At 36.6% G+C, this 14652-nt stretch overlaps 1 protein-coding gene across 16 annotated transcripts in view; it reads left to right on the top strand.

Moving 5' to 3' along the window:
* The window catches only part of LOC122574658 (potassium voltage-gated channel subfamily H member 6), a 147119-nt gene that overhangs the window by 40341 nt on the left and 92126 nt on the right, over nucleotides 1-14652 (top strand). For 10 of the 16 annotated variants that reach the window (XM_043742499.1, XM_043742487.1, XM_043742486.1 and 7 more), the window contains 2 exons: nucleotides 3311-3469; nucleotides 11931-12081. In XM_043742499.1, the coding sequence (XP_043598434.1) occupies nucleotides 3311-3469; nucleotides 11931-12081 (310 nt within the window). Of the gene's footprint in view, nucleotides 1-139; nucleotides 287-3310; nucleotides 3470-11930; nucleotides 12082-14652 lie in introns of those variants that run through there. The other 6 variants (XM_043742496.1, XM_043742497.1, XM_043742495.1 and 3 more) reach the window with 3 other exon arrangements.

Raw genomic sequence — 14652 nt, 5'->3', positions numbered from 1 at the left:
TCGTAAACACACGCTGGCTAATTAGTTGCGCTCGCAGAGCTCGCGACAAAAGCCACCAAGTCGCCCGTCGTAGTCGTAGTTAATCGTGTTTTCGTGGTTACGGGCTTCCGTGACCTTGACGCTGGCCACAAATGCCGCGAAGAAGCTTTTTACACTCGTTCGATATACGATACTCGTTCTCGTGATTGGAAACCGACCGTGATCCGCGTTTCAACCGATAGTTTGGTGCTTAGATTGAAAATCTCATGTGGATCGTGTTTTTGGATTTGGATTCTCGTTTCGTGAGGTACAGTGGCTCATGGAATACTTGATATCGTTTGACACGGAATTTGAATTTGTAATGGAACTTGTAATTTTTGTGAATGTACGTTACGTGTGTTATACAAAACGCCTGAAAGTTTCATTAGCGCTGTAACAAGACACGACTGTCATGATTTGGTTAATTAATCTGAAAATGTACATGCATCTTTCTATCTTAAACAGAGTTGCGAGTGTTAAAAATGATCCCATTGATATTGGCTTAAAATACTTTGCGAAATATATGTATACTTGCACTAAATACCTTGCATCTTCTGTGTACATTTTCAGATTAATTTCAAGCACCACTACAATCATGATAATCGAATCTCATATACGGTATTAATGAAATTTCGAAATATTTCGTATAAGGCACATAAGATATTCATAAAGCGTTTCTACAAACGTGCGAATATTTTCGTGAACCACTGTGAAATGTATATGATATACACGTACATTTAACGATACATCAAAACATTCTCGAAGGACAATTTGTGGTTTTCCAGGAAATTAGCCGAGTCCTATTTGTGTACGTTCGTATCCCCACCCCATCAAAGTATAATAGTTTGCGACACGAATCGAACGCGTGGAAGGTTATTCCGCTGTCGAAAATCGTGCCGTTAAGATGTATCGCTCCGCGTAGCGCTTATTAACTGCGTAATACCTTCATCGTCATTCTTTCACCGCTCATACCCACGCTACCGTTAACTCTGTTTAATCAACGTACGTTTTTATTCAATAATTTATGAAATATTATTGTATTTTACAACTGGACTATGAATTTCTATGCAAATTTGTATCTTTATGGACACGACTAGTAGAAAGTAGATTCATCCGTGATTTTTATATGTCATATGCATTTTATGCGTCCTTGCGTTTTTAAATTTCACATAAACGCATAAAAATCTGCAGCCTACCTGTCTTTTATTTATCTCAAATTATCTTTTTCTTCATCGTTTCTCTGGTTATTATAATCATTATTACTGCTAGTGGCATCATCGTTACAGTTCCACCAAAATTTTGTAATAGGTTCAGATTTCATAATATATTCACGAAAGGGTTCTACAAATGTTGGAATATTTGCGAGCAAATGTCTCTACAACAAATTTCTGGACTAACAGTTAAAAGGAAATTTCTTTCTGTTTCCAGATATTAGTTACATGTATTGCCTCTATCATGATGTACTTCATTCCCAGCATTCGTTCCTAGTTACTGACGATCACTGTAGCCAAGTACTCCATTACAAGCTTCATTCATGTCCCTGAAGGAACACTCGTCCAACATTCGCCGTGTTTCACGTTGATTCAGAAGTCTCTTTGCACAGTGCTGCTTCTCCAAGTTATGCTATCCGCACGTGACACGTGGCGCGATAATTCCTCGAGTCGTCACGAATCCGAATGGAACATTAACAAAGTGGTGCAATCGCGTTACCCCACTTTTACCAATGTTACGTGGCTTCTGCAAAAGAATTTTCGAATTACGACTATGTTAAGCTGTAACGTTGGTTGGGAGAAATACAGTGGCTCGCAAAAGTATTCCTGCACTTCCTGCACTATTGCTGCAGTCGATATCTTTTATGAATATATCACGTGTGTTATATGAAACATTTTCAGATCTCGTTAGTATTATAACGACATTTACATATTGCAATAACAATTATCGTGATTATACGTGAAACTTTTAACGATCCTGAAAACGTACGCAGAAATTACAAGATACAAGTACAAATATATGTACATTTCACAGAGATCGCAAAAATATTTAATCATAATGATCAGTTTATAGCTATTTTCCATAATACAGTGTTCTCGTAGCTTCTATGTATGTGCACCTTTAGACTGGTTTCAATTTGACCAATATAATCAGGACAGGACAGTCGTGTCTCTCATTTATGTGCATAAAATATGCATTCCTTTATTGATTCTATAGTTTGATTCTCGGTATTGACATCTTTTCCTGTCAGAAAATATTTAAAACATTTAAACAATCTATCAATTTCAAAACAGCTAATCATCCACAATATTAGTAAGTCTTAGCACTCGTTAAAACCGTCTTTAATAATCATCGTTATATGTTTAAGGCGACTATGTATTTATACTAAATTTTTTACTACATATAGGTAATATTTTGCAACTTCTTTATACATATATTTTCATATTGAGTTCACGTGTTTCCAACATGATCATCGCATAACAAAAATTTGTATATACGTGTGCATATAAAAGACCCTATGGTAAGTGTACGAATACTTTTGTGAGCCACTGTATTTGGATAGAATCCAGACGCGATTTATTCGAAGATACAAGCTTTTATTGCCCGCTGGTTGCTTCGTGGGATCCTATGACTAACTTCAAACAACACACGAGACGTTTAACGGACTTGGATTCTAATAGACGTTCGCCGAAACGTCAAACGTGGATATTTATCGCGCCAGACACCCATGTTCCCATTTAACGTGACCGATAAAGAAGCATTTCAAAAAATTGTTGCTGGAAATCAATATTTGTTGTTGCAGCGGTTATCCCGCAATGTTTCTGCTTCTAATGGACTATCGTCGCAAGATGCATGCTTGGTATTAAAACGAGAATTGTGGTATCACAGAATATAGGGCAATTGTTGTTTTAGTTCCTCAATAATTCAACATCTCATTTACTACTGATCTCTCTTGTTATTACAGCGAGAGTTTATAGCAATGGGTAGATCACGGACACATTATAAGTTTATGGGAGATTTAAAGGTGCAAACATGTACAAAATTGTACATAATATGCAAAAATATAAAAGATATTCAAGCTGAAGTACTTGTTGTAGGTTTTAACGAGTGAAATAAATTTTTACACGTACAGATCCTATTTTTTTAATTGTGGTAATGCAAATATGCTATTGCATAAAAATACGCAATCTGGTAACGAGTTTTTGTACGTAGGAACGAGAAAACTTGAAAGATCGTTTGTTTCGAAGATAGACGTATTACGTGGGCGCGAGCTAATCGGATTAATCTTTGTTTGTCACAGGCACCAAATTTCTGTGCAGCGAGGTGATAGCGCTAATAAGGAGCGAGGTGGACGACATCTGCTTGCAAATTATAAATTTCGAGGATTTGAGCTCGCAGCCACCTCCGCAGCCTGCAATTCCGCCCCCAAGCCAGACCAACAACAGGCTCGTCACACGCTGTAAGTTCCAATTTTTTTTTCTCCCCGCCCCCCCCTCTCTCTTTTGCCCTTCTCCCCCTTCGCCGTTTCTCATTTTCCACTTTGAATCACTTGCTTCACGGAAACCTCCATAAATTTTATGTCCAATTTGTATTCACGTTGTTGCATTTACCGCTGTATATTTTTTTCGTACCCTGTTATAGAATAGTTGGCAAATTAACGCTTAAATAACTCATTATGATATTTGGTACTGTATCGGGTGGTTTAAATCGTACTTGGAAACATATCCGTTTAACATTAGAAATGTCAGAGTGATCAAACTAAACGATTCCAATGATTTTTCGTAATAATTTTATAAATTTAGAATAACGCATTTTTGTGAATTTCGATGATTTTTATTTTTTGTTTTACTTGCTTTTAGTACTATTAGTAACACTGTTAATTTTATAGCATTACTAGTTAGTTCTAGTGTTAATTTGCAATGCATTAGATCGTAGCATATGAAATGTTCGTTTCCTTCGGTTAAACGAAACACGATTCTGGTTTTCTTCAGAGTACGTTTAATTGCACGTTAGCTACTAGTGACGCATACACTGCGTCGATTCAATTATCATACTTAGCTTACTTAGTTGCTATTGTATTTTTTAATTAGCACGTTTCGAACGAACGATTTCAGAGGAGAGAAAAAGCAATGAGCCTCGTATTAATATAAATATTATCACTTAAGACATGTTTTAGATAATCAAAGTATTGTCATTAAAATTATGTTTGCCTTTAGACTAGTCGTAGAGACTGACCCCAATTTCTTACGAATTTATTGCACCGTTACAACAACAACATTGAAAAACGTGCAGCCCTATTTCAAACAAAAAACACGTGAAATAAAAGAGCTTTAATTGACATTCAATTTCACCTTAATGACACTCGAAATCAATAGTAGTCTTTTTCATATAATCCAATGAAAAATCTGAGACCTTCAAACGAACATTTCATACGGAACAAACTAATAGAAAACGCAATGCGTTGAAGAGATAAAAATACGTTCGATCGCGCTAAAAATGTCACACCCACGCCTCTGTTTGTCCTATTTAATTCTACAGACATTCTCTTTTTCTCGCATTGCCTTCGTTGTGCAACGTCGAGGACACTAGGTCACGTAGTTAAGTGTTAACACGGGGTGTGTCCGTAGGAGCGTACTTGGAGCGCACTGTGACCTTCCTTGCCACAGACTGATGTACGAAAGGTGCTTGTAAAAATTACCACCGAGTCGCTTCATTGTCCGACAGAATTCAACGCGCCGAATTCCTTTTCTTTGCAACGACTAATTAATTTTCGCAGAGCAAGTTTTGCGCTTCCCCTTGTTTCCCTTTACTCGATTGAAACGTTAATTTCACACGATCACCGGTTACCTCGTTTCACAAGCATCAAACGAAGCAGTCTGTTACTCTATGTCCACATACAAAGATAGGAATTTCTAGTTTGTCACTTATAAAATGTTAATAACAATATTAGTTCAATGGTACAAGAACCTGTACTATATTTATCTTTCGTCTGCATTCGAGATTTCACTATCTCGACACTTTACGAAACATTCGAAGGTAGTTGCAGAATCTCGAAAAGTTTAGGAGTTGTTTCTACAGCCTAACAATGTCCTGAGATTGGAACTTACCATTTCATAATAGTTTACACGATCCAAACATTGTTACACAACTTTTGATTAAGCCAAGATTAAGAAGATTCGACTTCATGGTGGCTCAAGGGTGATTTCAGGATCTTGAATAATTTAGGATTGATTTTACGCCTGGAACAGGACTTAAGAGTGTGATTTATTCAAAGATAGCTTTACAATTTTGGATTAGGATAAAAGTAGATTCCTCGACGGTACCGTTTTTCATGGTATGGAATATATATATATAGAAATGGTATGGTATTTTGAATAGTTTAGAATCTTGATTTTATGCCTTGAGTTAAGATTGTGATTTATCATTCTATAGACGATCAAAAGGCAGTCTATAATTTTAAATTAATCTAAAAGTAGAGGCCTCGAGTTTCTAACGATTTAAGGGTGGTTCTTGTATCTCGAATTAATTTAAGAAAAGGACCTACGTCCTGGGTCATTTACCAATAGAATCTACGACCTGTAAGCAGTCCTAGAATGATTTTAGAATCTACGAAAGTGTACTCATAGTATTCGTAACAGGACAGCTTCCTTACTCGTATTATTCTTGAAAAATTATTCGGTTTATTCACTAACTTTGCTGAAATTTTAGTCAATTCAGATCTTGGATCTGTGTATTTGCGTAAAGTAACACGTAAAATTAGATCGTTTATTTAAGTCTTGTATCGCAAGCGAATACTTTGATGATGAAATTATAGAGATCAACTTTACGTGTATCTTCCTCTCTTCTTTGGATGATTAAAAGCACAGGTGGTTGAATGCTGGGGAACTACAAGTGTCTTAGCTTGCCAATTTTTTCCGGGAAAAAAGTGCGCTTCTTGAATGGAATCTCGAGTGCATCCTTCACTTAATTAAATGCAGTGAAATTAATTAAAATAATTATCTTTGCAAGAGGAAGGTTTAACGTTCAGCAATCTTGCGTCGATATTTTATACTTTTAATTCTATTTTTTATTAAATTAGTACTTATCGACGAGAATTACTGATTTTTAAAATATATAATTAATCACGGAATTAACCGATAATAAACACTTTACATTCGATACTTAATAACCATTATTACAAAATCTAAATAAAATGGGATGAAACATTTACATTACATGATACATCACGTGCTGGGAAGATCGTGAAAAATATGGAACGAAGAATTAAAAAATAAGTTCGCTACTTGCGGAATTAGTACTAATTAAACATTCTTACCTTTAAAACTGCACTCAAAACCAAGTAACAGCAATTACATACTTAGCTTTCAAAGGCTTTTTACGTAGCTAATTGTCGCACAAATTGCAACGCGTAAAGCAGCTAGAGCGCAATCATTACTAAATCAAGGTGTCATATGTGCCCGTGGAAGTGTCATTTTAGCTTGCGTATTCAGCGCTCGATTGTTGGAATTCCAGAAACACGAGACAAGTGCTTGTTGCTGTAACTACCTGAAACCACCCAACGCTTCTATGTAATACTGTCCACGTAATAATTTCCACGTTCCGTATTAGTAATATCAGAAGCGATTTAAAACTTCCTATGTCAATCTAAAATCACATTATAGAAAATTATATTATACTATTAGATGATAACCAGTTTCGCCACTCACATTGTTAATTTTGGGTTCGAGTCACGAATTTTTCTATCTAATTCATTGGAAAATTTTTGTTCATAGCTCTTGTGCTTTTAATTCTACGTAAATGCATAAAAATCTGCAGTCCACCCGTGATATACAATTTCACTGAGAATCTTAGAATCGATTCAATCGTGCAAGAGGGTGCACAAGAGGCGAACGCAATTCCTTGGAATCGTTCGGTGGTCATTAAAATCACTGACAGAAGGCAACGAAGCCACGGAGAAAAGAGGAAACGCACGTTGGACGCTTGACACGGTGTCTTGCCAAAACGTTTCGTGCTATGTTCACATATAGTTTCCTGCGGCTTTTAAGCTGGAGGATCATTATTTTCTGCTGCACCGATCGGTATAAGACAGCGTCGTCGACATTCAGGGCCGGCCCGTTGGCAACTGGGCCATGTAGCACACATTCTACCACCCGACGAAGATTATTACAATCGGAGATCGAGGTCAGATTTGCCCGCATAATGAATCGTGCAACGATACCCTGCGCCACTCGCGAATTGTTCTTTCACACGTCCTTCCGCGTGTCACGTTTCGATCGCACGAAACGTACGAAGGGCAACCGCCAATCTCAGTCGATTTTCTTAATTTCTTTATTTCTTTACTGCTGGATTTCTTTATTTCTTTATTTCTTTACCTACTTTACTTTTTCTCACAGACAGGGCAGGATCATCTTATGAGAAAAGTTTGAAGTTTTCGATCGAGATGCTCCTTCGAATAGTCCGCCGAATCGTAATTGATCCGCTGGCTCTTCTTCTCTGCCTCGACTTTTGTTATCGTCTCTGACCATCCCAGGGTTTAAGTTTTAAGCGGTAAATTCCGAATAGGAAAGCTTCCGATTAAACGAGGCGCTACGAGTTTTGCGAATTTTTCTTATCAACCTTGGACCACTTTTTCCTTCATTTGTATTTCAATTTCCTTTTTCCTCTTCTCGTTCGTATTGACGATAGCTTCTTTCATATGAAAATCGAGCAACTCGGCGAAGAAAAATGGTAAAAGTACGGTGTTTACCAAACAGACAAGACAAATATGGGGAACGATGTACAATAATATTTATCTACAAAATTTTCTCACGGATTTTGCAAGTCTCTTCATGGATACGTGTAGCAATACTTCTTTATTAGTCTATTTAATCTGCAGTTTTCTTATTTATCTAGCGTTGTTTAATTTTATTTACTTAGGGGTTTGTTATAAACTTCCAAATCTTTATGAGTACCTATAAATATGTTCAGGAACATATAGATTTTCTTATCAGAATGTAATTGTAGTCACAATTCCCTCAATTTAAAGATCCGTTCACTTACACCACGTTTCCTCCCTGAATGCCTCAAATACAACAGCCAGAGTAGTCTTTTCTGACCGAATATCCAAACTCTAAATAAGTTCAGCAGTAACCTGAAAAGCTTACAACTGCACAAGATTGATCCACAACCTTTGGAAATGAATATTTCTTATCAATCTTGCACTACCTTCCATCAACTTGTATTTCAATTTTCCTTTTCCCATATCCGTCATCAACGATAATTTCTTTTTTAATTTTTTAGCAGAAGAACGCTTGTAACAAGTAGAGTAAACCTGTGTGTCCAAATGGCATTACCGATTCTCCGGGCAATTTCAGTGCAATTCCGAGCACACGCGCGTGTACACTAGGGTATAGGAGAGGGACACGCGAAGAGGAAGAGACGCGTGGTCACGTTTTATATCTGGAAGTGTTCGCGAAACTATTTTTAGGATGACGCCGCAGAACAGTCGCTGGACGTGTGTGGCGCGCCTAACAGTTAACCCTGACCCGGTAATAAATATTATACTCCCGTATAGGAAGCTATAGACACCCCACCTGCGGGTTGATAAATCCACCCTCAACCCCCACGGGCGAATCAGCTGATGGATACAACCCTGGGAATGAAATTGATTATTAAAATGGACGTGGAGCCGTCTGTGGACGATCGAGCCACGTTTATTTCACTTTTATAATACATATAACTCATGAAAGTACTTGAACACTTGTCGAAAACTTGTACGAATATATCACATGTACTGTGTAAAATATTGAAGAATTTCGCCCAGTGAAACATTTCCGTTATATCGATATATATTCCGATATACCACGATGGAACCATTTTTAACAAATATTACACGTTTAAAATGGCTATTTATGACGTGTATTAATTTTATACTAGATATATATTTGCAATAGATACCTTGCAACTGCTATATAGGTTTTTCAATTGGTTTCAAATTTATATTAATTATCGTAATAATCGTGTCTCGTTACAATATTAATGGGACTTCAAAAATGTTTCATGTGAAACATACAATATATATATAGCAGGTTTCTGTGATAAATGTCACAAACATCTATAGAAACCCATTATCAATACTTTGTGCCTGTTATACAAAACATTTGAAATTTTCACTGTACCGTAATGAAACCCGACTGTCATGGTTATGTTAGCAAAGTACGAAGCAAATTTGAAAATCAACATAGAAGCTACGAAATATTCAGCGCGAGTATACATAATGAAATTTCAAAATGTTTTTTTATATGCACATGCATACAATAACGTAAAAGCATAGGAAAGTTTTCCATGGTAAATGTTGGAACATCGCCGCGAGCCACTCTATGTATTTCCGTGATATTTTACTTGAAGTTTCAACGAGAATCGAAAATTGTAATCATTGCCAAACAATTTTTAATTAAATCTGATCGTACTGTGAGCGCAAGCTTTAACGTCGATAGAAACTGCTATCGTATTTATTTCTTGCCAACCGATTAATTTTCTGTCGATTTTTCATCGACTCGTTTCCTATTACACGACCTCTTTCGTCTTTCTTTTTCCTTTCGTTTCTTTTTTAATGGTTCCAAGAATTTCTTTTACTCTCTTGGTAATGGGATGAAGGATGCATTTCATTTTTTATCCAACGCACGTAACATCTAAAGACACAAGGCTGATCGTTGTTATACGCTTTATAAGAAGGACAATTATGTGAAACGACCCAATCAATCTTCGAGTTTCTTTTTCTAACGAGCTGTTATTTCGAGGGACATCGTGTGAGAAAGAGGGATGCCTTTGTCGCTGTTTAATAACGATCGATGGCCCTGAGCATCGGAGAAAATTGCACCCATCGCTTCCAATCGCAAACACCTTCCGTTTCCATGCTCTTTCTTTTTTAATCTTCGTCCTCGACAAGAGCGATGATTCTTTTATCTTCGTGTAGAATTCTAAACGGATTCTTGCGTTTCCTAAATCATTTATATCGTTCAACTGCGAGGAAAGGTAGCGGCTGTCCAACAGCCAATTTGTGACAAACTCGCGTAAACTGTAATAACTCACTTCCTTCGCTATATTTTATTTGAAAACAGTATTTTTAGCAAAACTTCGGCATATGATTTAGGTTATGAATTTTAAATCACACCTGTACCTTTTTGCTATTCTTGCAATATATTGGCGCTTTATACGTTACTTGGTTTCTTTGTCGTATAAAGTGCCAACTTAAACTGTCTTAAAACTTTCGAGCGGGGATATGTATTATTGATCTTCTTTTTTTTACTAGAATTTCATACTTTATTGCATTGTTATATCCTATCAAGACGAAAAATGTTCACTATTTTGCTTTTGAAACGCACAAAGGGATTCATTTTACGGTTTGTTACAGTCACTATCTTTTTTCATAGTTCTACAAATACAATATATATGGCCTATAGAAGAATCTGAAAATTCGCAATACCTTTTTCAATAGAGTTCTTCGATATTTCCTTTTGAATTTTGCTGGTACCTTTTCGTTCATGTGATCGAATGTAAAGCAGTTATTGTATTTCGGTACGTGAAGTTCAACGACTCGCGCTTGGCCCAAAATCAAAAAGCTTTACGATGATCATACAGAGGCGCGTAGAATTCGTGTGCCAACGATCCAATCGTGAATATAACGATAAATCGACAGTTTCGTACCATCTGGTCCTTCTATATGATTTCTATACAGTTCGGCATAACTCGTAATAATTGTTGATTATTGAACTGCAAGTGAATATTGATTAGGTGTTAACATTTATTCAGATAAGTTTTCGAACTTAGTAAAAAAGTATGTTCGATTGTATCATAAGGTACAAGAAATTTTATTGCAAGTCAAATTAATCTCTTTCCATCGAATTATCTGCAATTGAAAATATTTGTTTATTCTCGAGAAACTGTACCTCCACGCCACTTGTAAGAATTCGCATGTTTTATTTTATTTTTTAAATTTGTCGCTCACTTTCTCCAATTATTACTTTTCTCAGATTTTTCTCCTAAAAATACAATTTTTCTCATAGCGTTCAGCGTATTCAAAGCGTTAATTTTCCAAGCAGAGTCATTGTCCGTGCCCTCAGTGCTCTCAGGTGTCCGTGCAACGCGATTCATGATCCTATTTCCTCTCGCTCCGGCGAAAGTTTGTTTAATCCAACCGGTGACTAACTTCGTTTACGCGTAACTCACTCAAACACCCGAGTTCGATGAGAAAAATATATTGCGGAAAGTCGCACGTATAGAACAATGTTGGAAAACTTTCTCTGATAATATTGTTCCGGTAGTATTATCTCCATTATTATGCCAGTATTATGCTCAGCGGTTTGTAAAATAATCATGAATTTAATGAAATACAAGAAAATTCTAAGTAAATTGTAAAGGTCTATGCAAATTTTAAATAGAAATTTGTTTCCCTAACTACTACGACGAGTGCTTCATTCTGAATATTTTATACATTTCTGTACATTACGCAATCTGTTACGTATTAATTCAAATACTGACTGTATTTGTAAAAATTATTAATTTTATTTAAAGTATATTCCTTCGACATTATTATTTATAACGATATATCTTTGACGCTCCCGAAATAGTTAGTAGTTGTAAAAGTGATTAAAAATTGACGATAAATGTTATATACGCGATTTAAAAAAAATATAAATTGCAATATTTCTCGTATTGTATACGAACATAGCGTGTATCTGTGCGCCTTAAAAATTAAATTTCCCATGAATGCATAAACGTCTGCAATTTAACGATAACAAACTACTAACGGTTTGATGGAAATTTTTCATCGAAACGATATGGTAATACGTGATTTTTCGCAATATATATTTTCTTCGATGCATAGCTAGCAGTTTCTACTAACAATCACTAATAAGATTCAATGACGTTGACTCGAGCAGTCGACAGGGCAAGGGCGTCCTTTCGTGCTGGCCTCTCCAGGACCGGTGTCGTTGGTCCACCAAGGGTCAGGAATCGACCGAGAACCACGACCAACTTACCTCATCGACTTGCTGACGGGACCATCCTCGACGAGGACGCCTCTGAGAACTGGTGAGTTTTCCAACTTTCGTTTAATATTTCATCGAACTTCCGCACGTTGAATCGCGGACCAAGATAGGAAAGCAAATAAGTTTATCGTACTGCTTTCATTTAATTTACGATATGCGGTACAGCTTAGGGGGAATATTAATGGCAAAGAAATGGAACTTACAAGACGCGGAAAGCGCGAAGAATTTATTTCCCATTATTGAAATATCGAAGGTTTCTTTCCATTTTATCTTGCATTTTTCAATTGATCGTTATAGTTGCGTCAACTGCAATAATGGGCTATCATCGGTTGTTGTTAGTCGATTGAAATTATACGGGTTTTTTAATTTCTGGAGAAGGTTGGTTCGTTTTACAAACATCAGCAATCGTAATTTTTAATCGGAATTTGACAAATTATCTTTCATAGATTTATCGCCAATCTATCTATACAAGCAATTGTTCGTTTCATTGCGATCGATCCATATGAAGTTGAGGAGATTTGCGAAACACGAATATCTTTCTCTATATTTTATACGTATGTTACATGATATATCAATATATCTTTCACGATAGTATCAAATTGGAAGTAAGCAAAGAAAATAGTAACAAAATTATATGGAAACCTTGTAAGTCTTGTATGAAATTTCGCGAAATGTCCTTGTCGAAGAAAGAATCTCGCGTAGAATTTCACTCGTATCGTACATAATTGGTCCAGAAAATGTCTTGATTCAGAGATTGCTGCTGGGGTTGTCCGGTAGTTGGAGTTGCGCGAACTGATTTGTCGTACTGCGGGTGTTGTGCAGAAGCCAATTAAGAAACTGACGAAGCTGACCTAACTAAGTACACTCGGCTCGTTAATGATACAATGTATTGTTCTCGCCGGTTTCACAACGTAGCCGACAATGAAGCTGGCATTCGGTTGGACCTTTGTGAACACCGAATGGTCGTTTCGATATCTCGTTAACCGGTGCCGCCCCGTGTTCTCCATTCCGATAATCGATCGTCGGACAAGCCGGCAAAGAACCGAGCAATAGAAATCTCAATCGTTTTATGTAGCGTTTCGCTGAATTGAATTTTCAAACGTGTCAGATATGTTCCGTGGCGACGATAGCTTTCCATGGTTTCGCTCGAACGTTGATTAGAATTTCGTAACTCGTGGTGCTTGATATTTGCGAGCGAATTTTGGCTCGTGTGCGATTCTGTTTTAATATTCGAATGTTTCACGTACCCTTCTGGGTTGATTAAATTTTTCATACGACACATATGATTATGGAGAGTATCTAACATGAAAATCGAATGGGCAAAAATGGTACAGGATGGGAAAAGAAGAAAGAGAAGGGAACAGAATGACGAAAGAGGGAAAAGGGAGAGGAAATAGATGGAAGAGGTAAACGGACGAGCACGAGGGATGAAATGTTAAGAGAATAGAGGAGAAGGGATAGGAAGACAAGAGGAAAGGGCAAAATAAAGGAAAATGCATAAAATAAAAGAAAGGAACGATGATGGGAGCAGTATAGAAAAGAAGAGAGGGTGAGGAAGGGAAAGCAAGAGAATACAAATTTCCCTAAGGTTTTTACAAGCTATTGGAATTTCGCTATTAGAATTTCACCATCAGAACGCTTATTGTTAATCTTTAGTTTCAGTCTTTCATAAAGAAATATTTACATTCCATTTGATAATATAGATACCTATTAATTTTTAAATTTTATTTATTTACTGCGAGCTTGATTCTTCTATTTCTTTCGCTAAAACCACTTTTTTCAGCCTGTGACAGAATTAATATACTGAATATTTTAATGATTCATTTAACCAGTTAATCGAGGAATTTAATTTTATAAATCTCTCATGGGGTTAGATCGCAGTGTAGGTAAATAAATAAAAGCGACGGCGAGTATACACGTCAAACACGGTTAAATGGTTAGGTGATGATACTAAAAAAAAAATGGACCTAGTTTGAAAGATTCGTGCAAGGTGCCACCATCAAGGTAGACACTTCTCGATGTATAGAGTCTTGTTTGGCAGCGAGGGGGAAAACATAGTAATCTGGGATGATCGAAAGCAGACACGAGATCAAATATTGGCATCCGCTCGAGTAAACAGTAGTTCCGTGTGGTACCACTGAATTGATTAAGGGTTTCGTAAACAACCCTTATCGATATCTCTGCCGCACGAATGGCTCACGAATCGTGACGCGTATTTCTTTCAACGTGAACGCCGTCTATGCAACCTCTCATCCTTCCTTCTCGTCGATGGACGCGATTCGCGACAAATCGTAAATATCACGATTCTCTTTCGAACCTCGTAAATCTTTGTCATGATGACATATTTCCGCGTGACATTTATGAAATGGTAGAACTTCTGTGAATAAGGACGAGTCGATATAAAAATGTTTTCCAAGTATTTCGTACTTATTAATTCATTGCTATAATACTACAATATTATATAGTTTGATATTGCTACTTTGACAATTCTGTATAATATTCTATAAATAATTAATCAATTAGAAATTCGTCCGACAACCAACATAAGAAATGAAACGCTGGCGATAAAAAAGTACATATACGGTAAAACTTCGCTTATCCGAACTGGGACGTT

The sequence above is a fragment of the Bombus pyrosoma genome, linkage group LG14 (genome assembly GCF_014825855.1).
Source record: "Bombus pyrosoma isolate SC7728 linkage group LG14, ASM1482585v1, whole genome shotgun sequence".
Taxonomy (NCBI): Eukaryota; Metazoa; Arthropoda; class Insecta; order Hymenoptera; family Apidae; genus Bombus; species Bombus pyrosoma.
This window is presented reverse-complemented; position numbering and strand designations above follow the sequence as displayed.